We start from the raw sequence: 27,529 nt of genomic DNA on the forward strand, positions 1-27,529 counted from the left end.
CCAAAAAAAAGTTGAAGTGCCTAATTTGTTATAAGTTATAAATGCAGAGGAAAACATCCAAATTATGTTCAAATCTGTGATTCATACTATAGCATTGCCAAGTATTAGGGACATGACTGTTATTTTTGGATTAAGGGGATAGTCCAGCCAAAATGAATATTTCAGTTTTGGATAGATGCTGGAAAAGAAAATGGCTTTCTATATTTTTATATCTTTTAAGGTTGTAATGGTAAGATATCTGCATCTCATTTCTGCCCAATTGCTTTAGCCAATATATCCTAAAATGCAATATCAGTTGTGAGTGGACTGACACTGACAAAATAGGTCCTGTGCCAGTTGGCCATACATACTGTCTGATTGGGTTACGCCTTCAATCCATCATTGCTCCCCATTACTAAATAGGGTTATCATGGTAAAATAGGAATTGCTTGGAATTCTTGTTTTTTTTTTTCATGAATATTATTTGTCTACTTGACAACCCTTATATACAAGTGCATAGTATGTATTGGCAATACTACAGTCCAGGAAGATTGATTTAAATGCCCACTGTCTGGCCATGTGTAACCTAATATTTTGTTTCTCATATGCCTGTGAAAGACAAATTCTTTGTTTCCATAAACCAAATGTTATGCAGGGTTCTTAATTGAAGTAGCTTAGTATAGCTATTGTTCACAATGATGCAATCTGGAATGCTTATATAAATTAAAGAGCAAGATGGATCCCTCTATAATTTCATATGATTAAAATATGCAATTACTCCAGCAGCTGCATGGATCAGAAACATACACAGCACTCACAGATTATTTATTTCTTTTTCTGAAACAAACCAACTGTCATTAGTTTAATACTGAGTAGAAATAATATCAGCTACAGAGTATTGAAGAGAAATGTAATTCAATTTAGTAAAGATGGCTCACATTGCTGTGTATATTGGCATAGGCACTTGCTTTTTTTTTCTTGGTGGGAGTGGCTAGCCCTATTCTGATGATGGAATTGTTGGTCCTTTTTTAAAGAGCTGCAATTAATCATGTGTATTTATTGTTAGAAGAAATGTCATTTCATTTAATAAAGATAGTGCACATTGCTATGTATATTACCATAGGAATCTGATATTTTCTTCTAAGTGGAAGTACCTAGCCTTCTTCTGATGTTAGAATTGATGATGCTTTTTTATTAGGCTTGTGTACTCATTGTTTACCTGGACAGTAAGTGGAGGGCGATTATAAAAAATGCAAACGCTGTCTGTCCTTCAAAACTACATATACATTTGTTCTGTGCAAATGCGAATATTTCCAGGCTTTATTCTCTGCTGTTCGAATGTGCAAGTAGGAAAAATACCTAATTATGGCCACTAGATGCAACACAAAATTACACAGCTCTGGACAGAAAAGCAAAATGATGAGATGGACGGTGGCACACCTAGACCAGGTGCTCTGGCTCAGGATGTCCCTCCCACATCCAGAAACGAACCACAAATGTACATAGAAGAGCCTACATGTCCTTTTTTTATCATGGTCATGCAACAATAAAATTAAAGACTGAATTTCCAGTTGTGCCGGCTCTTCTATGTACATTTATGGCCACTAGATGGTGCTGACTATTATAGGAAAGAAATATGCTTTTCAGCTCAATCTGTGGCTGTATTTTTCACATTCACACATTGGAACTGCAGAAAATGCTCCAATCAGCCCTAACATTATGGCCACTGACAGGTTACGTTGAATAACATCTTCGTACAGTGGCACTCAAACGTGGGTGTGAAATATTACGCAGTAAGTGAACATGTTGCCCTTGAAGTGGATGTATTTAAAACAGAAAAAATGGCCACGTGTAAGGATTTAAGACTTTGACAAGTGCCGAATGGTAATGACTAGATGACTGGTTCAAAGCATCTCCAAAACTGCAGCTCTTGTTGGATGTTCCTGGTCTGTAGTGGTCAGGACCTACCAAAAGTGGTCCAAGGAAGAAAAAACAGCGAACCAGTGACAGGGTCTTGGGTGGCCAAGGCTCATTAATGCATGTGGGGAGTGAAGGCTGGTACATGTAGTCTGATCCAATAAATAATACTGGTGACATGGTCTTGGGTGGCCAAGGCTCATTAATGCATGTGGGGAGTGAAGGCTGGCACATGTAGTCCGATCCAATAAATAATACTGGAGCTCAAATTGCTAAAAAAAATCATACTGGTTCAAATAGAAAGGTATTAGAACACACAGTGAATCGCAGTTTGTTGCGTATTGGGCTGTGCAGCAGCCGGTTGGGATGCCAGTGCTGACCCGTGTCCACAGCCAAAAGCTCCTACAATGGGGACGTGGGCATCAGAACTGGACCATGGGGCAATGGAGGAAGAGGCAGGTGGCCTGGTCTGAAGAATCAGTTTTTATTTTGCATAATGTGGGTGGCCAGGTGCATGTGCGTCACTTACCTGGGGAAGAGATGCCATCAGGGTGCGCTGGAAAAAGGCAAGTAGGCAGAAGATACCACAGCATACCTTCAGAGGTCTAGTGGAGTCCAAGCCTCGATAGGTCAGGACTGGCACTAAAAAGGCAACCTATTCAATATTAGGTGGGTCATGATAATGTTATGGCTGATTGGTGTATAGCCTCGGAATATTTTATTTTTCCCCAGTCCCACAGAACCATTTTACATGCAGTTTTGATACACCCATTGTGACACTACGCAATTCCAAATAAGTTAAAACGGCAGCTAACACACTAAAACAAGGATATTTTTAGCCAAAAAAGTGTAAAATATAAAGTGCAGCGCTAAATGTGCATTGACAAAATTGTGACAAATTATCATATACAAAACGAGAAAGAAATTGAAAAAAATATATATATGTATAAGAGAGTATGTGGGAAACCCTCTATAATAGCTTGTTTGTAAGTCCAACAAAGATCAGTGCTTTTAGACAATAGCTGCGAGTGCTGATGGGGGGAGTCCCCTTGTCAGAACACAATAGCACAGCAGGGGAGATCGCTGCACCAACATGCTTGTGTTGGTACGGCAATCTGTCCGTTTTTTGTTTTTTTTTTTCATACAGACCACTGTGCTGAACGAAAAGAAATCAAATCTTTGAAAGTTTGCAAGTTGAATGTTTGTATGTAGGGGACTTACTGTACATATCTTTGTGGTTTTTGGTGCACAAAGTCATATACGCTGTTTCTTCAACATTTTTCTTTTGTTGTAGAAGGCACAAAGAACAAAGCAGGATTCACAGTGTCTGTACATCCTGGCCATGCAATCTGATCTTCACTTGCAAAAGTTTGTTGTCAGGAAAAGGGGTCGATATTACTATTTAATTAATATTTTTCTGGCACTTGTGGGGTGGGGATTCCATTTTCTGGATATGCAAAAGAATGCTGATATATAGGAAGTTGGGCATAAGTGCAGTAGTTCTCCATCTTTCCTCTAGTTGTACAGTAGAAATAGAGTAAATAGCAACCGTGCCAACGTGTTCGTTATATATGTTATCAGGCAAAACACCTACGGGCAAAGGCTCAAATGGAAGCAGTCAGTCCTTGACTAGTTCTAGGCAAAAGAAGCTAAATGTTTGAACTGCCCTGAAATAGTAGCATGCAGTCAGTGTGTTTGTGAGAAGGCTTTTTGGGTACAGCCATCCCTAACTATTTTTTTGATTCATGGCAGAACCCTATTCATCTCATTGTTGGTTCTTAGCTAAAGCAGCAGATGACAGGATCTGCACATTATTTTAATATATAAGCCTACCAGTATGTCTCTCTGTGTTTGGGGTGAGAAGCATGTAGAGACCATAGCTAGTGCTATTTTAAGAAATTATATTTCCAGAACTTTGGTAAGCGAATCAAAAATGACACCACTGGGTATATCCTGGTACCACCTGTACCAGGATATAAGCATGTAAATGCTAAATGGGTAAACTTATTTGAAAGCCTGGTAAATTGATTAGAGAGGTTTGCATTTATCTACTTTCAGTGTTTCAGACTGTTCCTTTATTTTTTATTGTAGGTATCTCTTTCGGAGTGGCAATCCTGAACACCCTGGAGACTTGCTGATAAACACGACAGTGGATGTGCTACCTTACCAGGTAAAATTATATTGAAGTACAGCTGATTGTGGGCATTAGATGATGCACAAATCATTTTGGCTACCTTATTTTTTTATTTTTATTTTTTCCTTTTTAAGCGGAAGTTTAGATTTTTATTACTGTACATTGGATCAGTGTAAGTATGCACAGATGGGGCTGTGATACCATAATCTGCACCTCATCCAATCAGAGAATGTTTTGTATTGATTTAAAAAATACCATGCATTCTGTGAATGGTGATAGTGCTGGGCAAGCGACCCCTTGTGGTTACTATGCAGAAGGGCAGCCACTTGGCACTGGACTTGGAAGACTGCTACAATCACTGTAGCATCAATGACTACTATTGTGGTTTGCAGCTTCCACAGGGATCACTCAAGGTATGAGATATGCATACTTATAATTACTTATACATACTTATAATTTTCCAAACTGCACCAATGTAACTATGCAATAAACTTCATACCTAAACTTCAACTTTAATGGAACACCTTTTTAATAGGGAAGGGTTAGAAACATTTGTCAACCTTTTTTACTGCAAACAGTGTGGAAAGGCTTGCAGTTAAAAAAGGCTGAAAACGTAAAAGGGTGCATGAGGTTTTTTGCTGCGTTTTGACTGATAGGGGAAGTTATGCATGGCAAAATAAGGTGGATATGCGTGCATTTGCAACATGCTATGATGTGAATGCAGCCTAAGACGCACATGCTTTTCTACAAGTGTTTAGGTGTATATACCTAGTAGACATTCTCGTCTCTCTTTTTGGGGGAGGGAAAAAATGTCTGTCTGCAAAAATAATCTAAACATGCAAGCAACACCCCCTAGATACTTTAAAGGAGAAGTATAGCCAAAAATCCTTTGGCTATACTTCTCCTGTGGATCACAGGAGTGCAGTTCGTTCTGCACTCTTATGACCCATTTTCAGCAGACAGCGGGCTGCTGAGTAGTGCAGAGAGCCACTGACTGACAGTCGCCAACTCTCTGCTCACAGAGCAGTGAGAACTGATTGATCAGTAGTCTTTGATTGCTTAGTTCTCAGCCTTAGAGCCAGTGGAGGACAGATGCTACATCCACCTAGGTGAGTATGATTTCTCCAAAAACAAAAAAAACAAAACTTCTCTTTTAAGGTGTTTAACCTACAGCTAGGGAGCTTGTAGAGAATCCAGACTATTGATCCATCTTGAAATCATTGGTCATGGGTCATGTGATGCTCATGTGGGTACATTAAAGTGGTTGTAAATACTTGCATATACCCAGTGAAGTGATTAGCATTAAGTAATACACAAATCCTCCTACATAAGTTGTACCTGTGTGTCTGCAAGCATTTCGTCTGTTGATCATTCTGAAAACACCTCTTTCACACAGTAGGAGAACAAGCACAGCTGTGGCTATGAGCCACAGACTATGTGCTGCAGCTCACTTCCCCCATCACCTTTTTAACTCTTGGTGTTGGGGATAAGCTGCCAGAAGTGACTAATGCTGATAAGAGGAACCAGGTAGCAGAGAGAATACACAACAAAATTATAAGAAATATAAGCAGTAGTTATAAAAATGTTTTAAGTTTCAGAAAAATATTGAGCTTCTTGCCTGCTCTATTGCAATGAGCGGTCTTTTAGGCTCTAGAAAGAACAGCTGTTAAAGTAAGACAGCATGTAGGCCTAAGTAAAGGAGATGTCTTTGTGTGTCAGTATCAGTGTGTGTGAATGTATGTATGTATGTGTCAATGAGTGTCTCTGAGATCACGTGAATCTCTGCTTTTATACTTTTTTTAACAAAGCTTCAAGACAGCCTATCATAGTTATTTCCTAATTCAGTCTGAGCTAATTGTGTAATAACCATATTAGTAATGTTTTCTAATATACAGTGGGTATAGAAATGAATCACTCCCCTTTAAAATAATTAAGACACACAGTTTGTTTTATCCAGCTGTAAGATATAACGCCAACATGTCAGGAAAAAAAAAAAAGATTTACTGAGTTGGAAAAAGGATCATCCCCATATGTCCAGTATTTTGTTTTTGCTTTAATTACAGCTTTTAATCTATTGGGTTATGTCTCTACTAACTTTGCACATCTAGACTTTACAATATTTTCCCACTCTTCTTTGCAGACTGCTTAAGTTAAGTTAAATTTGATACCAGGGGCTGTTCCAAACATGCCCCTAACATAATAAAGGATTAGGACTATCACGGTACCCATGGATAAGGCAAAGGTTATAATAAAATGAACAATTTATTAAGAAAGGGACATGATAAAAAACAATTATACATAAATTGATAGGCAGTTAATTACAACTGTGCATAGGAAATACAGATGGTTCCAAAGGAACAAATAAACCCCATTGGTAATATGGGGAGCTGAGATGTATGTCTTGATGTGATCCTCTACATGTTTCACGACAGGAGGAGTCAATCATTCCCATCTACAGTGCCTTGCGAAAGTATTCGGCCCCCTTGAACTTTTGAACCTTTTACCACATTTCAGGCTTCAAACATAAAGATATAAAATTTTAGTTTTTTGTGAAGAATCACCAACATGTGGGACACAATTGTGAAGTGGAACGAAATCTATTGGATAATTTAAACTTTTTTAGCAAATAAAAAACTGAAAAGTGGTGCGTGCAAAATTATTTGGTCTCTTTACTTTCAGTGCAGCAAACTCACTCCAGAAGTTCAGCGAGGATCTCTGAATGATCCAATGTTGATGGTGATAAATAGAATCCACCTGTGTGTAATCAAGTCTCTGTATAAATGCACCTGCTCTGTGATAGTCTCAGGGTTCTGTTGAAAGCGCAGAGAGCATCATGAAGACCAAGGAACACACCAGGCAGGTCCGTAATACTGTTGTGGAGAAGTTTAAAGCCGGATTTGGATACAAAAAGATTTCCCAAGCTTTAAACATCCCAAGGAGCACTGTGCAAGCGATCATTTTGAAATGGAAGGAGTATCAGACCACTGCAAATCTACCAAGACCTGGCCGTCCCTCTAAACTTTCAGCTCAGACAAGGAGAAGACTGATCAGAGATGCAGCCAAGAGGCCCATGATCACTCTGGATGAACTGCAGAGAACTACAGCTGAGGTGAGGGAGTCTGTCCATAGGACAACAATCGGTCGTACACTGCACAAATCTGGCCAGAAGAAAGCCATTTCTCAAAGATATCCATAAAAAGTCTCGTCTAAAGTTTGCCACAAGCCACCTGGGAGACACACCAAACACAATGCAAAACGATATGTTTGGCGTAAAAGCAACACAGCTCATCACCCTCAACACACCATCCCCACTGTCAAACATGGTGGTGGCAGCATCATGGTTTGGGCCTGCTTTTCTTCAGCAGGGACAGGGAAGGTGGTTAAAATTGAGGGGAAGATGGATGCAGCCAAATACAGACAATTCTGGATGAAAACCTGTTGGAGTCTGCAAAAGACCTGAAACTGGGACGGAGATTTATCTTCCAACAAGACAATGATCCCAAACATACAGCAAAATCTACAAAGGAGTGGTTCACAAATAAACATATCCAGGTGTTAGAATGGCCAAGTCAAAGTCCAGACCTGAATTCAATCGAGAATCTGTGGAAAGAGCTGAAAACTGCTGTTCACAAACGCTCTCCATCCAACCTCACTGAGCTCGAGCTGTTTTGCAAGGAAGAATGGGCAAGAATTTCAGTCTCTCGATGTGCAAAACTGATAGAGACATACCCCAAGCGACTTGCAGCTGTAATCACAGCAAAAGGTGGCTCTACTAAGTATTAACGCAAGGGGGCCGAATAATTTTGCACGCCCCACTTTTCATTTTTTTATTAGTTAAAAAAGTTTCAAAAATCCAATAGATTTCGTTCCACTTCACAATTGTGTCCCACTTGTTGGTGATTCTTCACAAAAAATAAAAATTTTATATCTTTGTTTGAAGCCTGAAATGTGGCAAAAGGTTGAAAAGTTCAAGGGGGCCGAATACTTTCGCAAGGCACTGTATAAGGTAAGTACAATCTTATAGTTGCATAATCACAAATAATAAAGTCCGATCGGATCATGTTGTCGGAAAATTTCATAACCCAGCTCAGAAACTTTGTCGGTCGGATATTCCAACGGAAACAGTCCGATGGAGCCCACACACGGTCAGATTATCCGACAACAGGGTCTGATCGGACAGAATGTCTGACTGTGTGTACAAGGGCTTAGACTCAATTGATCGAGGCAATCCCTTCTATTCAGTTAAATTTGGTGTCCATTTGTGGACTGTAGTCTTCAAGTCATTCCACAGATTTTCAGTGGGGTTTATGTCTGGGTTCTGACCAGGCCATTTTTCTCCTTCGACCACTGTGGGGTTATTTTTGCTGTGTGCTTTGGGTCATTGTCATGTTGGAGGGTTATATCCTGTTATGGGGGTGTTTCTCTGCATCAGGGACTGGAGCACTTGTCCAGATAGAAGAAAAATGGTTAGGGTAAAAAACCGTCAACTTCTTGAGGAAAATCTTCTGCCCTCTGCCAGAAAATTGTCTGGGAAGAAGATTTACCTTCCAACATGACAATGACACAAAGCACACAGCAAAAATGACCACACAGTGGTTGAAGGAGAAATAGGTGAATGTCCTTGCATGGCTTAGTCAGAGCCCAGACTTAAACCCCACTGAAAATGATTTGAAGACTGCAGTCCACAAACGGTCACCATCAAATTTAACTGAACTTGAGCAGTTCTGCAAAGAAGAGTGGGCAAATATTGCAAGGTTTAGATGTGCAAAATTAGTAGAGACATAACCCAACAGACTAAAGGCTGTAATTAAAGCAAAAGGTGGTTCAACAAAATGCTGCATAAGGGGGTGATCATTTTTCAAATTCAGTGATTCTGTTTTTTTTTTTTTTTGACAAGTTGGTGTTATATCTTTCACTTGGATGTTATAAGTTGCACTAGTAAAGACAGCTGGATAAAACAAAAACTATGTATGTCTTCATTTCAGGGTGCAAAGCAACAACATTTTTATTTATTTTTTAAAGGGGGCTGATTCTTTTCCATACCCCCCCCCCCCCCTGTATATATGGTTTCTAGCTAACATTACATGAAAAATACTTTAATTGACAGGAACATAAAATAGTATGCTTAAAAAGACTGTGATGTGATATTTTCAAGCTAAAGGGTCACAGACCTGCATTATTTGTAATAGATGCATCCTTTGGTCAAGTAATACAGCTATGTGCAAAAAAACACATAAACGCATAGACATAATTAACTATAATTGAGAATTTTCTATTACACACTATTCCTAACTAGCTAACTATATTAAATAACTGACTAACTGTATTTATTATAGATTACCAATGATTCTGTTTTATTAAAGATTTTTTCTTATCACTTATTCAACTCTTTGTTGTACACACCGCAGTAATTACCGTATTTATCGGCATATAACACACACTTTTTCCCCCTGAAAGCAGAGGACAAACAGTGCCTGCGTGTTATACGCCAATACTGTGTTTTACCAACAGGGGGCAGGGATCATGCGGTCTGCCCCAGGAGCCACCCATTGGGGGGTGTCAGGAAGGCTGCCCCGCTGGTCCTGGCCCTGGGACAGTGCTGCCTGTATAGTCTAGTCTAGTCTAAATTTGATTTTTTTAAAAATCACTTGCCAGCCCCTTCTCCTGCACCGCTCCTCCTTTGTCAGTGTCATTTATAAAACAAAGCTTGTAAATATCTCAATAGCTCAGTTTTTTTTCTGGCTGCTCTCCTCCTCCCGCTCCTCCTCCTCCTAGCTTTAGCTTTCGATTGGAGGAGGAGAGCAGTCACATGACCATCTATATAACATCAGAGAGAGCAGTCGTTTGACCAGGTAAGTGGAAAAAACAGAGCTATTGAGGTATATGGAAGCTTCATTTTGCAATATAAGGGACACAGGAGGAGCAGTATGAAAGGGGCTGACAGTGATTCTTTTCTTAACTGTAGAGAATGCTGGCAGCGCTGTCCCAGGAGACTGGGGATCTCTTGGAAGTGCAGAGGGAGGGTGGCTGTGTACTGGGGAGGGTGGCTGTGTACTGGGGAGGGTGGCTGTGTACTGGGGAGGGCGGCTGTGTACTGGATGGGGGGATTTGTACTGTGGAGGGGGGGCTGTATACTGAATGGGGGGGCTATGTACTGGATAGGGAGCTTTGTACTGGATAGGGAGCTTTGTACTGGATGGGGGGCTGTGTACTGGATGGGGGGCTGTGTACTGGGGAGGGTGGCTGTGTACTGGGGAGGGTGGCTGTGTACTGGGGAGGGCGGCTGTGTACTGGATGGGGGGATTTGTACTGTGGAGGGGGGGCTGTATACTGAATGGGGGGGCTATGTACTGGATAGGGATCTTTGTACTGGATAGGGAGCTTTGTACTGGATGGGGGGCTGTGTACTGGATGGGGGGCTGTGTACTGGATGGGGAGCTTTGTACTGGGGTGGGGGTCTGTGTACTGTGGATGGGGGCTGTATACTGAATGGGTGGCTTTGTACTGGATGGGGGGCTGTGTACTGGATGGGGGGCTGTGTACTGGATGCGGGGCTGTGTACTGTAAAAGGGGCTGTGAAAAAAAAATTTTCCTTAAACTTCCCTCTTAAAATTGGGATGCGTGTTGTTATACACAGATAAATACGGTATTTTAGATTGAGAAAACACTGACACACTGACCTTAAGCAATAAACACTGGACATAAGCAACTGGCCAAAGCTGACATTCACACTATTTCTAAACCTGACTTTGCTGACTGTTTCAAAGTTGCAACCTAAAGTATAATATGGAGAAGTTTGAAATTAATAGAATACAGACGTCTGTTATAAAGCCAAAATAATAAAATAATTCTTCAAGTTGCAATCTACAGCGGATGTCAATGTTAAGTTAATGATGCCCCAAACGCAGGTCACAAACAGTGCCTTTGCCTGCACTGGATCACATGGTACGAAAGTACCATGTGATCCTGTTGCAGTGAGTTTCCAAAGGTAGTGCATGAACTACTTTTGGTTGGATGCAGTGCGTTTTGATCCCATTTAAACTAGATTGGCTCAAATAACACAACACTGAACCATATGTGAATCGCGCAGGAACACGCAGCATGTTCCTGTGCAATTCCTGCATGAGCCACCTGTCAGAATGGAAAAGAGATCTCTGTAACTAACTGATGGTGCAACAGTAGTAAAGTTGTTAAAGTGTTTAATGGATGCTTATGCTTTTTTTTTTAGAAAGAAATTTTGGATTTAAGAAAGAATGCCAAAGACAAGCTTCTGTCAGATGGATTCCTCAGAATAGGTGAGTTTTGTTATGCACCGACCCAGAATTCTGTTATCAACAAAAATAAAAGATGAAATGCTGCAATTCACATTCCCAGCCCGATGGGGGGGGGGGGGGAAACGTGCATGGCCAGCTTTTTGGATGTGGCTGCTGGTATTGAATACAGCATGTCACAAAATAGCAGATACATTTGATAAGTACATTATAAAAACAGTGGTCAAGGAAAAGTTGATTAGGTTTACTAGAAACAATTGACCAGCAGAAGGAAGTAGTAAGCGCCAAGCACAGCTGGATAGTCATATATTATCACAGCATACAAGTTAGTGTATGTAAACTGTACAGTTTTGGGTAGTGTGGTGAGGGGTTAGAACCCCTAAAAGTTTTGTGATTATAAACCCTCAAATTTTTTCTCTTAACCACTTCAATACCAGGCACTTAAACACCTTCCTGCCCAGACCAATTTTGAGCTTTCAGCACTGTCGCACTTTGAATGACAATTGCGCGGTCATGATACACTGTACCCAAATGAAATTTTTATCATTTTTTTCCCACAAATAGAGCTTTCTTTTGGTGGTATTTGATCACCTCTACGGTTTTTATTTTTTGCGCTACAAATAAAAAAATACCAAAAATTTTGAAAAAAAAAAAAGTTTTTTTTGTTTCAGTTTCAAAACTTTGTAAATAAGTACGTTTTCTCCTTCACTGATGGGCACTGATGGGGCTACACTGATGGGCACCATTGATGTGGCACCAGTGAAGTGGCACTGATGAGGTGGCATTGATGGACACTGATAGGCGGCACTGACGGGCGACACGGATGGACACTGATAGGTGGCACAAATTGGCACTGATAGCTGGCACGGATTGGCATGGATAGGCGGCACAGATGGGCATGGATAGGCGGCAAAGATGGGCATGGGTGGGCACTGATGGGCGGCACAGGTGGGCACTGATGGGCGGCACAGGTGGGCACTGATGGGCGGCACAGGTGGGCACTGATAGGCGGCACAGGTGGGCACTGATAGGCAGCATTGGTGTTATACTGTACTAATGGATGCCAATCAGTGCCAAACAATAATGCATGCCAATCAGTGATGCCCATTGTGGGCACTGATTGGCATCCATTGTGCTGACTGGAATCCCTGGTGGTCTAGGGAGGATTACCTTTTGCTTAGCATCCCTGGTGGCGTCCCTGGTGGTCCAGTGTGGGCATCCCCGGGGGGACTGTGCTGATAATCGATCAGCACAGACCCCCCCCCTGTCAGAGGAGCAGCCGATCGGCTCTCCTCTACTCACGTCTGACAGACGCGAGTGAGGAAAAGCCGATCACCGGCTCTTCCTATTTACACTGTGATCAGCCGTGATTGGACACGGCTGATCACGTGGTAAAGAGTCTCCGTCGGAGACTCTTTACCGAGATCGTAGTTGCCGGGTGTCAGACTGACACCCCGCAACAACGATCGCCGCGATGCGCGCCCCCGGGGGCGCGCAGCGGCTCATAATCCTAATCACGTCATATGACATCCGATCAGGATTATGAAACCACTTTGCCACCGTCAATTTGTAATAGGGTGGGCGGCAAGTGGTTAAAATAACAAACATGTTACACTGCACTGCTCTGTGCAATGGATTTGCACAGAGCAGCTTCAATCCTCCTCTTCTGGGGTCCCCCACCGACACTCCAAGTTCGTCCTCTTCTTGGTGTTCCCCCATAGAAAGCTGCTTGCTGTGGGGGAACACCTGTTGGCTCACTACTGAGCTGCTCTGTATAGACACAAATAGTGTGGCTCGGCCCTGTCCCTCACCCTTTTCTCACAGGATTTGAGTTGTTTTTTTTTTTCCTTGAGGGGAATGCATTAAGGTAAAAAACACCAAGGCTTTAGAGCAGGGGTGTCCAACTTTTTGACCTTCCTGGGCCACATTGGAAGAAGAGGAATTGTCTTGGGCCACACATAAAATACACTAACAATAAGGATAGCTGATGAGTAGGAAAAGTTGGCAGACCATAAGTTAACGATCACAGATAATGTACCAATCTGAGTAATGAAACTTAATTTTTTTTTGTAAGATTTTTCATTAGTAAAAGTAAAAGAGGGCAACTTAAAACTAGTTCGATATTTTACACTGTTTTTGATAAACGAAATATCGGGTTCAATGGATATAGTAGCAATTCTCAATGAAATGTGGGCTCATTGAGGGTAGGGACCAATGTGAGTGTTCAATGTACAAGGATAGGGACAATTGTAGACACTCACTCAGGTTGAACTGGATGGACTGGTGTCTTTATTCAACCCTACTAACTATGAAACTATGAATTCTCAAGGTGCTCATCAGATCTGTTGGTTCTAATTTTGCCCTTCGCGTGCTTCATCCTTGAAAATAGTTGCTCACAAATATAGGTGCTGAGGAAAACAGATGGCGTGATTGTGTAGAGTAAGATATTTTTCTTTTGGAAGATAAAAACTATTAGGCTCTGTTCACACAGGGGCGGCATGACTTGCAGCGCCGCGACCTGCACACGATCAGCGGCGACTTGCAAAACGACTTCTGTATAGAAGTCAATGCAAGTTGCCTGAAGTCGCCCCAAAGTAGTACAGGAACCTTTTTTCTAAGTCGGAGCGACTTGAGTCGCTCCTATTGGAACGGTTCCATAGTACAGAACGGAGCGCGACTTGTCAGGCGGCGAAGTCGCCTGGACAAGTCGCCCCTGTGTGAACCGTTTGTTTGTTTACATCCGTTTTTCGTCTATTATGTTTTTTTTTTAAGGAAAAAAAAAAACAGAAAATTGTATCAAATACTTACCATATTTACCCAATTCTTTGTAACAAGCCACATACTGAAACATACTGTACAAGGGTGGGCCTGTGTGCTGCCATGGTTTGGTGTCAGAAAAGGAAAATTACGGTATTTGATACAATTTTCCGTTTTCCTAACGCTGACATGGCAGCATACTAGTTATAAATAACTAGCTGCCAGGATGGGTTCTGCTTGTCAAATCAATATTTTATGTAGGATGGAACAGAAGACTGCATAGTCCTTCCTCCAAAGTTCACTGTTGACAAGGCATCCGGGTCTCCTCTGTAATGTTTGAATTATGCTGGGACGACCATGATACCTCTCTACAGATGGATTCCATAGATGCTTTCGAAAGGGCTACCCATGAGGCTGAAACCACTCTGGCAGAGTGGGCAGCCACTGCTGACAGAGGCTCACGACCCCTTACTCTATATGCACAACCAAGCCTGCTAGAGTCCAGGCAATAGCCTCTTATTCTTGATGATTTCCAGCTGGAACAATGAAAGACTTATTAGATAATCTGAAAGGAGCAATTGTGGACAGATACTACTTTAAAGTTCTGAAAACATCCCATTCGTGTGACCTTTCCTGTGTGATCTTCTGGAAAGTTAGATAATGCACAGATGTCTGTTAAATAAAGGGCCATCGCTACCTTTGGTACAAGATCACCTACAGGACACAACTCTCCTCTTTCTGGAAAGAAAACAATATGTTTTTCTGGAGTTCCAAGAGCTTGCATCTCGGACATCCTTCTGCCTGAAGATACTGCGATAGGTACTGCTTTTAATGTCCCAAACTGGATGCTGCTCTTTTGGAGCAAACGGTTGAAATGACAGGAAATACAGCAACACTGATAGGTCTTACTTGGGAAAGACTCTCCTTCTTGCTGGTTGAATCCTCATGACTGCTTTCAAAAATGGTGCAACCAAAGGATCTTTGGCTCCTTTAAATGTTTTTACAACCAACACTTGCAACCTCAATGAGTATGGGTTAAGGCCCTTGTCTAATCTGGCCTAGAGGATGTCCAGAACAGCTGTCACCGGAGGTACAATCTCGACCCGGGTGAGAAACATGCAAATGTGTTCCAGATTTTGGCACTTAGGTTCTCCAGCCTCCCCTTTCATCCGCCATCCTTGCAGACCCAGTTTGCCTTATGCGGGGGGGGAATAGGCTTCTGTATTCTGAAGTGAATGCCCTGGGAAAACCAAGGCTTCCATGGCCAGTATGGGGGAATGGCTATTACAACCATATTCTCTCTCGACGGCCACAAAAAGGAATCTCATTACGAAAGATGTTGGGGGAAATATATAGGCTAGATTGCAGTTCCAGGAGAGACCAGAGCATCTGCCCCATCTGCCTGGGGGTGCGAAAACTGGGTCAGACATTTCCCAAGTTTGTGTTTTCTGTGGGAAGAGAAAAAGTCTGTCTGTGATAGGTCCCACCTGTGGACCAGCTTGGAGGATACCTGGGGCGTAGAGCCCACTTGTGATCTGGGAAGCAGTCGGTCTGCCTGCATGTTCAGATTCCCTAGGAGGTAAACTGTTCTCGGAAATTGTAGGTGATTTTCTGCCCCAGACATTATGGGTTTCACCTCTCTCAATAGCATATTGCTGCAAGTTCCTCCCTAGTATTGAATATAGGTAACCACTGCCCTACTGACCAACTGCACAGGGACTGGTCTTCCCTTGATTCTGTGTAGCAAGGTTGAAAAGTGCTAAAAAGGCTGCTTAAACTTCCAGTGCATTTGAGACCATCCCCCTTGGTTGGGAATCTCTACTTGCCTGGACCGACAGTCCCTCGCAGTGCGCCTTCCAGGCTGTCTTGCTGACATGATTCATAACAGTGATCTAGTCAAATGGCTCTAACAGGACGTGATATCATCAAGGACTCTCTCTTTGGCCACCACCAATGACTCCTACTCATATTGAGTGAAACTATTATTAATCGTGCTAGATTCTGTTTCCTCCATTGAGCTAAGAATTCCAGCTAAAACTGGCGCAGGTGCCAGTGCGTCTAAAGAATTACAACATTGTGCCCAAAAGATTGAGGCACGGAGAAGCTGTCAAAAAATCGGAGGCTACTGTCCCCAGAATTCCCTTCCCAACTGTCCCCTTTTTCTCTGAAGAAAGCAAAACAAAGAAATTGGCAGAGCGCCCCACAGTACACCAACTGTTGAGTGAGAGAGAGTTGCCTTTTTTTTTTTTTTTTTTTTTGAGCTAATGATCCCGCCATATCTCTGCAGGGTGCGTGTGAGGATTTTTTGGTGCGTCATCAATTTTTACAGACTTTTGGCTAGAAGAAAAATGTCATCTGGGTAGTGGCGAAGCCGGAGACCCTGTTTTTTGACTGTAGCTAACACGGCACTGAGAACGTTGTGAATATTCTTTGAGACATGTGCAAGCCAAAAGGTAAGCTGGTAAACTGAAGATGTTCCTGCTTTGTGCCTTGAGAAAGGTTATTTGTCTCCTTGCAACCTTTACCTGGAACCCTGTCCTGACAACAGGCTCTAGACTCCCTGGACCTAGAGGAGCGGAACCTGCTGAGAGAAAAAAATGTTGATCCCTTTTTCTGCCTGGTGGGAGCAGACCGGACTTGTCACCTGTCGCTCCTGATATAGCTGTCTCCAATTTACTACTGAACAGAGATTTTCTATAATATGGTATCTTACACAAATTTTGCTTTGAAGAAGCAAACACCGTCCGAGGTTTCAACCATAGGGCCCTCTTAGCCATGACAGAGTATATCGTTGCCCTGGCTGAGCACCTGGTTGAGTATATTGCTGGCTCTCCAATAGAGTTCGTCAACACATTAATTTTAGCTAGGACACGAATATCAGCTTTAGGGATTCCCTCTTCAAATGCTGCCTCTATATTCTGGGTCCAGAACCCTCGGCCACTAGCTGTCGAGGCAGGGGCAACTGGCGGACAGCAGGACCCCCTGGCCACCTCTTCACTAGACTACTGCCAGATCTACTGTAGGCAGAGATTCATGCAATGCTATATCCGATTCCTGACAAGGATAAGATTTGAATAGACGGTTGTCCCTTTTGCAACTCCTGCTTTTATTACCTGCTGTAATTAACGGAAAAATAATTGCCATTTTGAAGAAAGGGGATATACGACCTTGTCTTTTAATCACTGTAATGGCTTGCCTCACTGCCTGGGTATATGGTTCCCTGAGGGAACAACTGAAACCAAGCAACTCCAGGTCTTCCTCTGATGAAGAGGAGTTACTGTTGTCTGCAGGTTGCCCACTCGGCAGGGTAGCAGAACTATGTTGATAAGGGCTACCTGCCTAGATGCCAGGTTGCTTTTCCAGTGGCCTTTCAGCTCGGGACTGCCTAGCTGAGATTGTTGACATGTTCAGCATTTTCTTTGCTAAGTGAATAGCAGTGTCAGGAACTGAATGCCAGGGTCTTGAACTTGGGTCCCCCACAGACTGGATCATGACTTACCACTTCTGCTACTGCAGCCTTTCCACCCTCTTTAGTAATGGTGGCATTTTGAGACCCCCCCAGGACTCCCCCATTTACTGATGGCAAGAAAGCATTTCGTGCCCCAAACCATGATGGTGCCAGGCCTTCCCGGCTGGCCAGCGATCATGTGCAGCCTCTGTAAAGAAAAGCAGCACTGGGTGGACACCCCGGGCAGTGTGGCATGGATCCCTGCCCATGCAAGCAAGAGGGTGACAAAAACGATCTAACTAATAGTGGACGCCCCCCCCCCCCCCCCAAACCCTAGACCAGTGATGGTGAACCTTGGCACTCCAGATGTTTTGGAACTACATTTCCCATGATGCTCATGCACTCTTTAGTGTAGGTGAGCATCATGGGAAATGTAGTTCCAAAACATCTGGGGTGCCAAGGTTCGCCATCACTGCCCTAGACACTAATATGATGCTAGATTTCTTTCCTAGTGAGGAAAGACTGCAGGCCCCATCAAGACCCACAGAAGGAGCTCCCAGGCTATTTAGTGCATTTAGCAGCTAGAGCGCTGGGACTGCGTTCTGGGAGAAGCTGAACCCAAACGGATACTGCACTGAGGCAGATGTGGGGATATAAAAAAAAGGTATAATGACAAAGCCAATTTGCTAACAAAGTGCTAAAAATAAAAATATTAAATATTGAAAAAATTATTTAACAGAACTATACACAGCTGCAACTTAAACGTGAGATACCCACATTAATAATAACCTTATACCAAAAAGCTGCGCTATAATTATCAACCCGAAGGCGGTTGAAAGTACTTGTGAATATAAATTATTAATCCTTTCTCTGCAATATAAAACAAAAGAAAAAATTAATTATAAATAAATTAGTGCTCCACTATATTACATAAACTTGGTATTTAGTCCATCTCCGTAAAGGTATGTATATAGTCTTTATAATCTCCACCGTGTTAAAACCACACTTCACCAATAAGAAAGTGTCACAAAGAGAAATAGGATCTTCCACCACCAAAATCATTGCCGCTTACCAGCTGCTCTGATCCCATATAAGAGATCAGATATCGCCATAAAGATTGACACTCGATCAGATATTGGACTGCATGGAGGACTCGGACTGCATGGAGGGTGTATCCTTTAGAAACACTCCGCTCTGCTGGAAGTATACTCCTACGACCACACCACTCGTTTCCCACCGTGTGAATACAGGAAAAGAGCATTCATAAAAACATCCAGCCGGCCGGCTTCTATATCGCTGCCTGTCGCTTCCGGGGTCAGCGCAGTTTAGCGGTGACGTCGGCACGCTAAACTGCACTGATCCCGGAAGCGACGGGCAGCGATATAGAAGCCAGCCGGCTAGATGTTTTTATGAATGCTCTAATTGATACATGTACCATGTAAGTGTGATTTTACATTTTTTTTATTACTCTGGCAATATTATGTTATGGTGGTTCTTTTCCTGTATTCACACGGAGGGAAATGAGTGGTGTGGCCATAGGAGTATACTTCCAGCAGAGTGTTTCTAAAGGATACACCCTCCATGCAGTCCAATATCTGATCGAGTGTCAATCTTTATGGCGATATCTGATCTCTTATATGGGATCAGAGCAGCTGGTAAGCGGCAATGATTTTGGTGGTGGAAGATCCTATTTCTCTTTGTGACACTTTCTCATTGGTGAAGTGTGGTTTTAGCACGGTGGAGATTATAAAGACTATATACATACCTTTATGGAGATGGACTAAATACCAAGTTTATGTAATATAGTGGAGCACTAATTTATTTATAATACTTTTTTTCTTTTGTTTTATATTGCGGAGAAAGGATTCATAATTTATATTCACAAGTACTTTCTACCGCCTTTGGGTTGATTATTTTAGTGCAGCTTTTTGGTATAAAATGTGGGGATATAATACTGCTTACTTTTCACTGGAAGTATGAGGGAAAAGAAGAATGGGGGGGGGGGGTGGCTAACTACACCTTTTTTTTTTTTTTTTTTTATTGTTCATGCTATTCACTGGTCCCGATGGAGTGGTCAAGAGGTGGAGCTCCATCATTAGTATGCTGCTATGTTGGCGTCAGGAAATAGGGCTTTGATCCATTTAAAAAAAAATATTTTTATGGATGTGGATGTAAACGGATGATCTGTTTACATCTGTTTTTCAATGGGGATGCATTGATGTCCATTTTTCATCCGACAACCAATGGATGAAAAACAGACAGCCTAATGCCGCGTACACACGAGCGGACTTTTCAACATCCAAAGTCCGAAGGACCGAGTCCGTCAGACTATCCGATCGTGTGTGGGCTGCAACGGACTTTTGATTCACCAAAGTCTGACGGACTTTAGAATATGGAACATGCTTCAAATTTTCCCGAAGGAACTCCGCCGGACCCGGTCCCCTTCGAAAACTCCGCTCGTGTGTATGCTACTCCGACGGACTAAAACCGACGCTAGGGCAGCTATTGGCTACTGGCTATGAACTTCCTTATTCGAGTCGGGTCGTACTTCATCACGTTCGAATCCGTCGGAGTTTAGTGTGATTGTGTGTGGCCAAGTCCGTTCGGCCGAAAAGTCTGTCAGAAAAAAATTCCAGCAGAACTCCGACGGAACTCCTTTGGAAGTCTGTCGGACTTAAGTCCGCTCGTGTGTACGGGGCATAAGAGGAGTATTTTACTTCACTTTGGGGAGACTTCCTCACATTTCCTTTTTTAGTCTGCAGGACAGGAAGTGAAGGGAAATCTTCCCAGTCGGACACAGGTGACAGACAAGGGTTTTAATCAGAACTGTCTTTAGATATACTTTTATCATGTGGTAGAATTATTTTCTAATGTTTTGTGTAAATGTCAAGACAACCCTTTCTCACCGTTTGCTGTAATTACTAGGTAAATTTGAAGATGGAGTTGCAGAAGGACCAGTGGATCCCAGTATAAACCCAATTGCAGCATTCCGACTTTCAGTCCTGCAGAATTCAGCTGTGTGGATTATTCTCAATGAGGTCAGTGGCAAGATGATGCTTACCACTTACTTTCAAGCTCCTTCTATTTGTTTGTGTTTGATGCCCATGTTCTTTGTTTATACTAGATCCACATAAAGAAGACTCAAACTGACTGATGCTTGTGTGTCAGAAGAGGACTTTAATTCAAAGAAGTGTCATGGGTGGCCTCCCACCCCTTCATCATCACTGCCTGATAGAGACACGTGCATGCACCTTAATTCCATTCTTGTGTGTTTCTTTTCATATCTACCTCTGTGGAACCTGCTGTAGCTGAAAGATTGTATCTATCCATTTTGTGTAAAAAAAAAAAAAAATCCACTCAACACTTACCTACCAGAAGCAACCATAGTCTTCACCACACTTTTCAATTGACATTAAATCAGGTAAAGTGCAGATAAGTTCATATACATTCCATCAGTAGTCAGTAGGCCTTGTTTATCAATGCGTCTAATGGATAGACAAAGTCTGTGTTGCTCATGTAACCAACGTGATTCCCCTTTTTGTTCTCTAAATGTGGTATGAGAGAATAAATGGGTGAACCTGATTGGTTGTTGTAGTCAACTTTAACGAATATGTGTGATATAACGTCAGTGTGCTGACATAAGTGGCATTGACCTGTCCATTCATGTCATGTCCCCAAAAGTGGATGGAAGGCCTTCTCTCTGACACAATCACTAGGTAATCTGGGGACCTCCAGCTGTGGCATTATTACATTTCCCAGCATGCTTTCTCAGCCAAAGGCCACAGCTGACAGGCCACAGGTCGCCTTACCTGCAATACACTCTTGGCACTATATAAGCAGGTGTAGTATATTATAAATAATTACTGAATGAATTAGCAAGATGTGCTCTAGACATATCACAGCTGAAACATCTAAGATGCGTTATGTGTGGGATGTAATGGGAAAAAAAAGTCTATTTTTTGTTTTACTAATTTGTATTTTGTAGATAATCAGGGAAATAAATCTATAAAGTTATATAAATACACAGTCAGCTAATATATTTAAGATTTAAGAGAACATATTTGTGTCCTGTAAAATGTTTTAATTATTAATTATAGATTTCATATGTATTCTGTTGTCACATCTGTTTGTATATATGATGTAAGCATTGATTCTATAGGGGGGAGAACATGTTATTTACAGTCATCTTTTTTAACGCCCATTGATGCTACTCATTTTATTATGTATATTTTTATTTTGGGGGAAAAAACAAATCAATACCAATTCATAATTCTAATGGTAAATTGATCTTGAGTACTTTCTAGCAGTATTGGATCAGAATTAACTTTTGCATTTTTATCCCAAGCCATTGTCTTGTCACAGAATCAGAAAAACAAGTAAACCATTTACCTAATTTAAAAAAAAAGTGTTTGGACATCATTGAAATAGTGAGCTAAACTATGGCTCTTCTGCTACAAAAAAAAAAAACGGGCAGGGGGAGGTGCAGAAGTAATTTTTTGCCAGTACACATATAGCATGATCCAGGGCTGATGGTCTCTATAGAGATGGTTTTTGACATTGGATATGCATCAAGCTTCATGGCTGCTGGTTTCTATAGACCTGCTTTGTGTCAGTATACATATAGCATGCTCCAAGGCTGCTGGTCTGTATGAAGATGCATTCTGTCAATGCACATGTAGCAACCTTCAAGGCTACTGGTCTCTATAAAGATGACATCTGTCAGTATACATATAGCAAGCTCCAAAGCTGCTGGTCTATATAAAGATGAATTCCTTCAATGTATATGTAGCAAGCTTCAAGGTTGCTGGTATATTTAAAGATGCATTCTGTCAATGTATATAAAGCAAGCTTCAAGGCTACGGGTCTCTATAAAGATGAATTCTGTCAGTGTACATATACCAGGCACCAAGGCTGCTTGGTCTCTATTGAGATCCTTTTTTCCAGTGTATATACCAGGCACCAAGGCTGCTGGTCTCTATGGAGATGCTTTCTTCCAGTGCAAACAGACCAAGCTCTAGTGCTTCTGGTGTCTGTGGAGATGCTTTCCGCAAGTGTACGTATGCCAAGCTCCAAATCTACTGGTCTCTATAATGATGCTTTCCGTCAGTTCATATACGTATACTAAGCTTCAAGGCTGCTGATCTCTATAGAGATGCTTTCTGCAAGTGTACATTTACCTAGCTCAAAAGGCTGTTGATTCCTATAGAGACACTTTTTGCTTCTATATTAAGCTCCAGGGCTGCTGGTCTCGATAGAAGTGCTTTCTACAGGTTTACATGTACCTAGCTCCAAGACTGATGATCTCTATAGAGATGCTTTCTGCCTCTGTATGTATTCCAAGCTCCAAGGATGCTGGTCCCTATATAGATACTTTCTGCCAGTGCACATGTAGCAAACATCAAGCTGATGTCTATAGAAATGCTTTCTACCAGTGTACTTATCAAGCTCCAGTAGTGCTGGTCGCTACAGAGATACAAATAATCCAATTAAGACAAAAATTGGATTGTGGAAATGTTGGAGCCAAGACAATTCATATAGCATCTAGTTTTGCATGTGGAATGGTAGCTTTCCATAGGTATCAATGTTGCATGTACCCCTATGGTGGCTAACCTGTGTTTCTTCAAGAAAAAACAAAGCTATAGAGGTTGTTTGAACCTTTACAGTACTTTACAACTTTGAGAAAAAGGAAAACGATTGGCCTTACTCAAGCACCAAATGATCACCTATAGAACCGTCCCCCAATGCAGACTATCATATGATCACCTATAGATAACAGTCCCCCAATGCAGACTGCATATAATTACTCATGGACATGTGGCCCTTATAGCATGCTGCAGTTTTAATTAATCAATTACATGTTCAGCTATGGACTGCAAAGCATTTTCTCATCTGTTTGCAGAATAAACACACTGATGTGTGCAAATATGAACCAAAACCAGTTACAGTTTGCACAATGCCCAATCCCTAAAGTTATAAGCCACTTCTAGATCACCTAGTAAAATTATGTAGGGAAATTGTGGACAGATCCATTCTTCTGGAAGGATCATCATCTCATTAGATGAAACTGAGTTAAGTTAGTTCAAAGTTGGACAATTCCCTAAATGACAACAGAAAGACAGTTTACACAAAAAAATGACCCTTGGCATGTAGCCCCTCTATCCCTTTATAATATATCCCTGTAGACATAATACTAGAAATATATTAAATATGTCCATTATACATTTAAAAGTAGATGAAAAATAATTCCAAGTCTGTGAATCGAAATAAACCTGGTTGATTTAAAAAAAAATAATTCCAAGTCAAGGTAATTTCCGTTAATGACAGTTTCTATTGTATATATCTCTTTTGTGTGTAAGTAACTTCTGTACAGGAGTCATTGCTAAGCATTTAACAAGAGATTAAGTCAAAGCAACATGAAGACAGATATGGAAATATTGGTATGCTCCCCAATCTTATCTCTAAAAAACTCTCTCTTTATAATGCAGTGTAGTTAAAGATATCATTTAGAAAGCCAGTAGATGAAAACAGGCAGGGGGTCATGATAATTGACAGTGTATTATTTTAGTATTAATACATTTTTTTTTTTTTTTTTTAATCTTCGCCCTAACCATATATTCAGTACTTGTGGCCTGCTGCAGATGTGACAGCAGACTGGATCCATGTTCCCCAGCCAGTGTCTTGAGTATCATATATGGATTTGGCCCCCTTGGTCTATTGCCATGCCTTGGCAGCCCATTCAAAACATGGGTTGCCTTAAAGTGGATGTAAAACCTTACATCAGGGATATGCAATTAGCGGACCTCCAGCTCTATTTGATTTTCTCCTGCAGAACTTGTACCTGTCTATCTGCTGTCTTCTCTTCTCTACATCCAGCAGAGCTGATTGGAGGGAAGCCCTCCTTCACACAGGAACAGATCTGAGGCTGTCAATCTCCTGGAGCTCCATTATGTCACCATTTTTCTCTTGGTTTTAGGAAAACTTGTCACAAGGGATTCATGCTGACAGCACAGGAACAAAGAAGCAGACTGAAGCGGCATGTATTGCTTTTAGTTGAAAAAAGTACACACTATAGAGGGCTATGCTTTGTTCATGCCTGAGGTTTACAACCACTTTAATGTAATGCATGTTAATATGCTACATGCCACAAATGAATGCACCGCAAAGGTCTGAAAGGGCCCTAACATTACTTTTAATAAAACCGGTCCTCAAGTCAAACGATAATTTTATTTATTGATAAAAAGCTGGAATGAGGATAGAAAGAAAATTCAAACAATTTATAGATTTCATCCTCATTTATATTTATTAAACTTTAAAAATGGTTCAAACTAAAGTAAAGGATATCTGTGTACAAATTTCCTCTGTGACTTACCATCGTTTGTAGTTTACACCTAGTTACTGCCTATATGACCCAGAGCAGGGGTGTCAAACTCAATTTTATAGTGGGCCACATCAGCATTATGGTTGCCATAAAGGGTGGTTGTAGCTGGGTTGTGCTACATGCGGGGTTCAGGAGTGCATTCTGTACAGAGTGCAGGGTTTAGGGGTGCATTATGCATAGTGTGCAACTCCTCCCTGTGTAAGCAGCACTGCCTCACCTTCTCTCTCAGCTTTTGGAGATCTGCCCCCACCTGTCATGGCCCTCCATGAGTGCATTTAGGGATCTGTTAGTGCCAGTAGCCGCTGAGAGCAAAGCTGTCTCTTTCATGCTTATAAGTGACAGTGGGGAGCAGAGGGTGTGAGCCAGAGGTGGTGGAATGGATTTCTGGCTGTGAGGGCCACATGGCAAGGCCTGCTGGATTTGGCTGTAGGCCCTGTGTTTGACATGTGACATAGCATATGATCCCCTGTGCTCTAAAAATAGAGCTAACACTGGTACCATAATATCACTCATTGGCGAGTATCTACATTGCGCCTCCCTGATTATGCATTTTGAAACTATGCTTAGCTGCTGTTACGGATCGGCCTCTCAATCTGTTCTCACGATTAAAGATCTAAAAGAAGTGCACTGGGTCAGGCAGGTTAGCATATGTAGATCGTTAATTAAAGTCAATGAAGAGAGGAACAGAGTTGAATAAAGAGTAATGACCAATTTTAGACGTTAGGTGTCTGCAGCAACCTTATTCCAGCCCAACATGAAGCCATCTGTGTGCACAGGTTGTGCTTGTTGATTCTTGATGTGCAGGCATCTCTATTTCTAATGCAGGAAGAATAGAAGAAGCCGCACAGATGGCATGAAAGAGAAAATGCATAAAAGTACCTGAGACATTCTTCAGACTAAACCATGCTGATAATTGAATTTGCATTATCAGCAAAAATTTAATTTCGTTATTTAATTAGGTAAGAAACAAAGTAGTAGTGGCTAAAATGGCTTATTTATCTCAATCCATTCCTTGTACCAAACACATTTACCCTTTAAAGTGGAAGTAAACCCTCCTATTGTTTTCAGCCAAGGAAGCTGCCATCTTGGCCTCTGTTTAATCTACAACTGCCATGATGCTGCACATGTGATCAGTTATAACACCAGCCATTGGATGGTTTGACAGTCTGCCTGAGAGCACAACAAATGGGAGGGTTACATTCCTAGCACATGCCATAAATGTAATTGTTTTCAAACGGTTAAATTGATAGGTTTACTTCCACTTTAATTCAGTGTTGATTGTTTTGTTTTTTTGATATGATTGGAGTAATCAATTTTAGCTATGCAGATCAAATCTGATTTCATGTCGTTTCCCTTTTGAAAGCACTTTTCCTGTATCATTAATTTCATTGTATTTACATGCAGTTTTATCTGTGGCAGCTAACATTGTATATTTCATGGTAAATTTAATTAACTATGCCTCCTTATAAATACAAGCTATTGACAAGAAGTTTATTTGGAATCTTTTTGTACATGTGTATGCTAACAGAGTACTATAAAAAGAAATAGCTACTCAGAAAGTATTTTTGTATGGCTTTTTTTTTTTAAATCTCACATATTTGTAAAGATGTACACCCAATACAGGCAATCCTTGGGTTACAAACAAGATAGGGTCTGTAGGTTTGTCCTCAAGTTGAATTTGTATGCAAGTCGGAACAGGTACATTTTTTAAGTGTAGCTCCAGCCTAAAAAAATTATGTTTTTTGGATAGCATAGAGAAGGGTTAACACCTTTGTAATACTTGTTTTGCTGTCTGTGCCCCTGTTCAGAAGTTTTCACCTCACTCTCTGTCCCAATGACAATTGGATTTTAAAAAAAAATGGGGGTGTTGTGGAAACCAGGAGTGGTGACAATGCTTCAGTGGAGACACCTTTTTCCCATAATAACTCTCACAGGAGTGAATTTCCCTTCCTAGGGGAAGATTTCCTCTCACTTCCTGTTGTCTCTTCTGTTTGTAAGTCGGGTGTCTGTATCTGTGGTTTATTCTTCTATCGAAATTGAGCACTTCTAAGAGAAACCTGTCGGGACAACAGCAGGAGCCTCCATTGTTGATTTGGTGAGTCACAGAATTAAGCATGTGTCGGGACACCTAGATTACACATGCTTGTCTCAGGTCAGTGACACAAAGAACTGAATTATAGGTAAGGATGACAGTCCTAAAGCATGCAACTTGGCTCAGAATTGGCAGATCCTGTCCTGACAATGCATTTAATGCCCAGCTGAACATTCAGTTTAAAATTAACCAAATACATTCCAAGTACATCAAAGCAAAAAAAAAAAAAAAAAGTGTTCAGTCTTACAAGCCATTTTTTTTTTTTACTTTAAAAATCAGGCACAACCTGAGTAGAAAAGCCTGTCTCCTGCCAGTATGCAGCAGAGTGGGTCCCCTGCTCTCTGTGGGGGAAGCAGTAATAGTGGTGTACATGCCCCCTACTGAGTCAGAGCTCTCCAAGCAGTGGGAAGCATAGGCTTTACTGATTGCACAGCATAGGTCTGACTAAGTAGGGAATGAGTTGGATCTCTGTAATACAACCACTGCTTCCCCACAGAGAGAAGACAGCAGACAGGCTTAAGTACTCAGGCTGTGGCTGATTTTGAAAGGAACC

The 27,529-nt window shown here is 41.5% G+C and overlaps 1 protein-coding gene across 1 annotated transcript in view; it reads left to right on the forward strand.

Moving 5' to 3' along the window:
- MGAT4A (alpha-1,3-mannosyl-glycoprotein 4-beta-N-acetylglucosaminyltransferase A) overlaps positions 1 to 21,615 on the forward strand; it is a 153,710-nt gene extending 132,095 nt beyond the window's left edge. The window contains exons 13-16 of the mRNA XM_077482746.1: positions 3,988 to 4,066; positions 11,259 to 11,325; positions 20,432 to 20,544; positions 20,631 to 21,615. Coding sequence (XP_077338872.1) covers positions 3,988 to 4,066; positions 11,259 to 11,325; positions 20,432 to 20,544; positions 20,631 to 20,660 — 289 coding nt within the window. The 3' untranslated portion in view covers positions 20,661 to 21,615. The remainder of the gene's footprint in view (positions 1 to 3,987; positions 4,067 to 11,258; positions 11,326 to 20,431; positions 20,545 to 20,630) is intronic.
- Positions 21,616 to 27,529: the final 5,914 nt, after the last annotated feature.

Source organism: Lithobates pipiens, unplaced genomic scaffold (genome assembly GCF_037356315.1).
Source record: "Lithobates pipiens isolate NorthernLeopardFrog02 unplaced genomic scaffold, aLitPip1_a1.2 Scaffold_16, whole genome shotgun sequence".
In the NCBI taxonomy this organism is placed as follows: domain Eukaryota; kingdom Metazoa; phylum Chordata; class Amphibia; order Anura; family Ranidae; genus Lithobates; species Lithobates pipiens.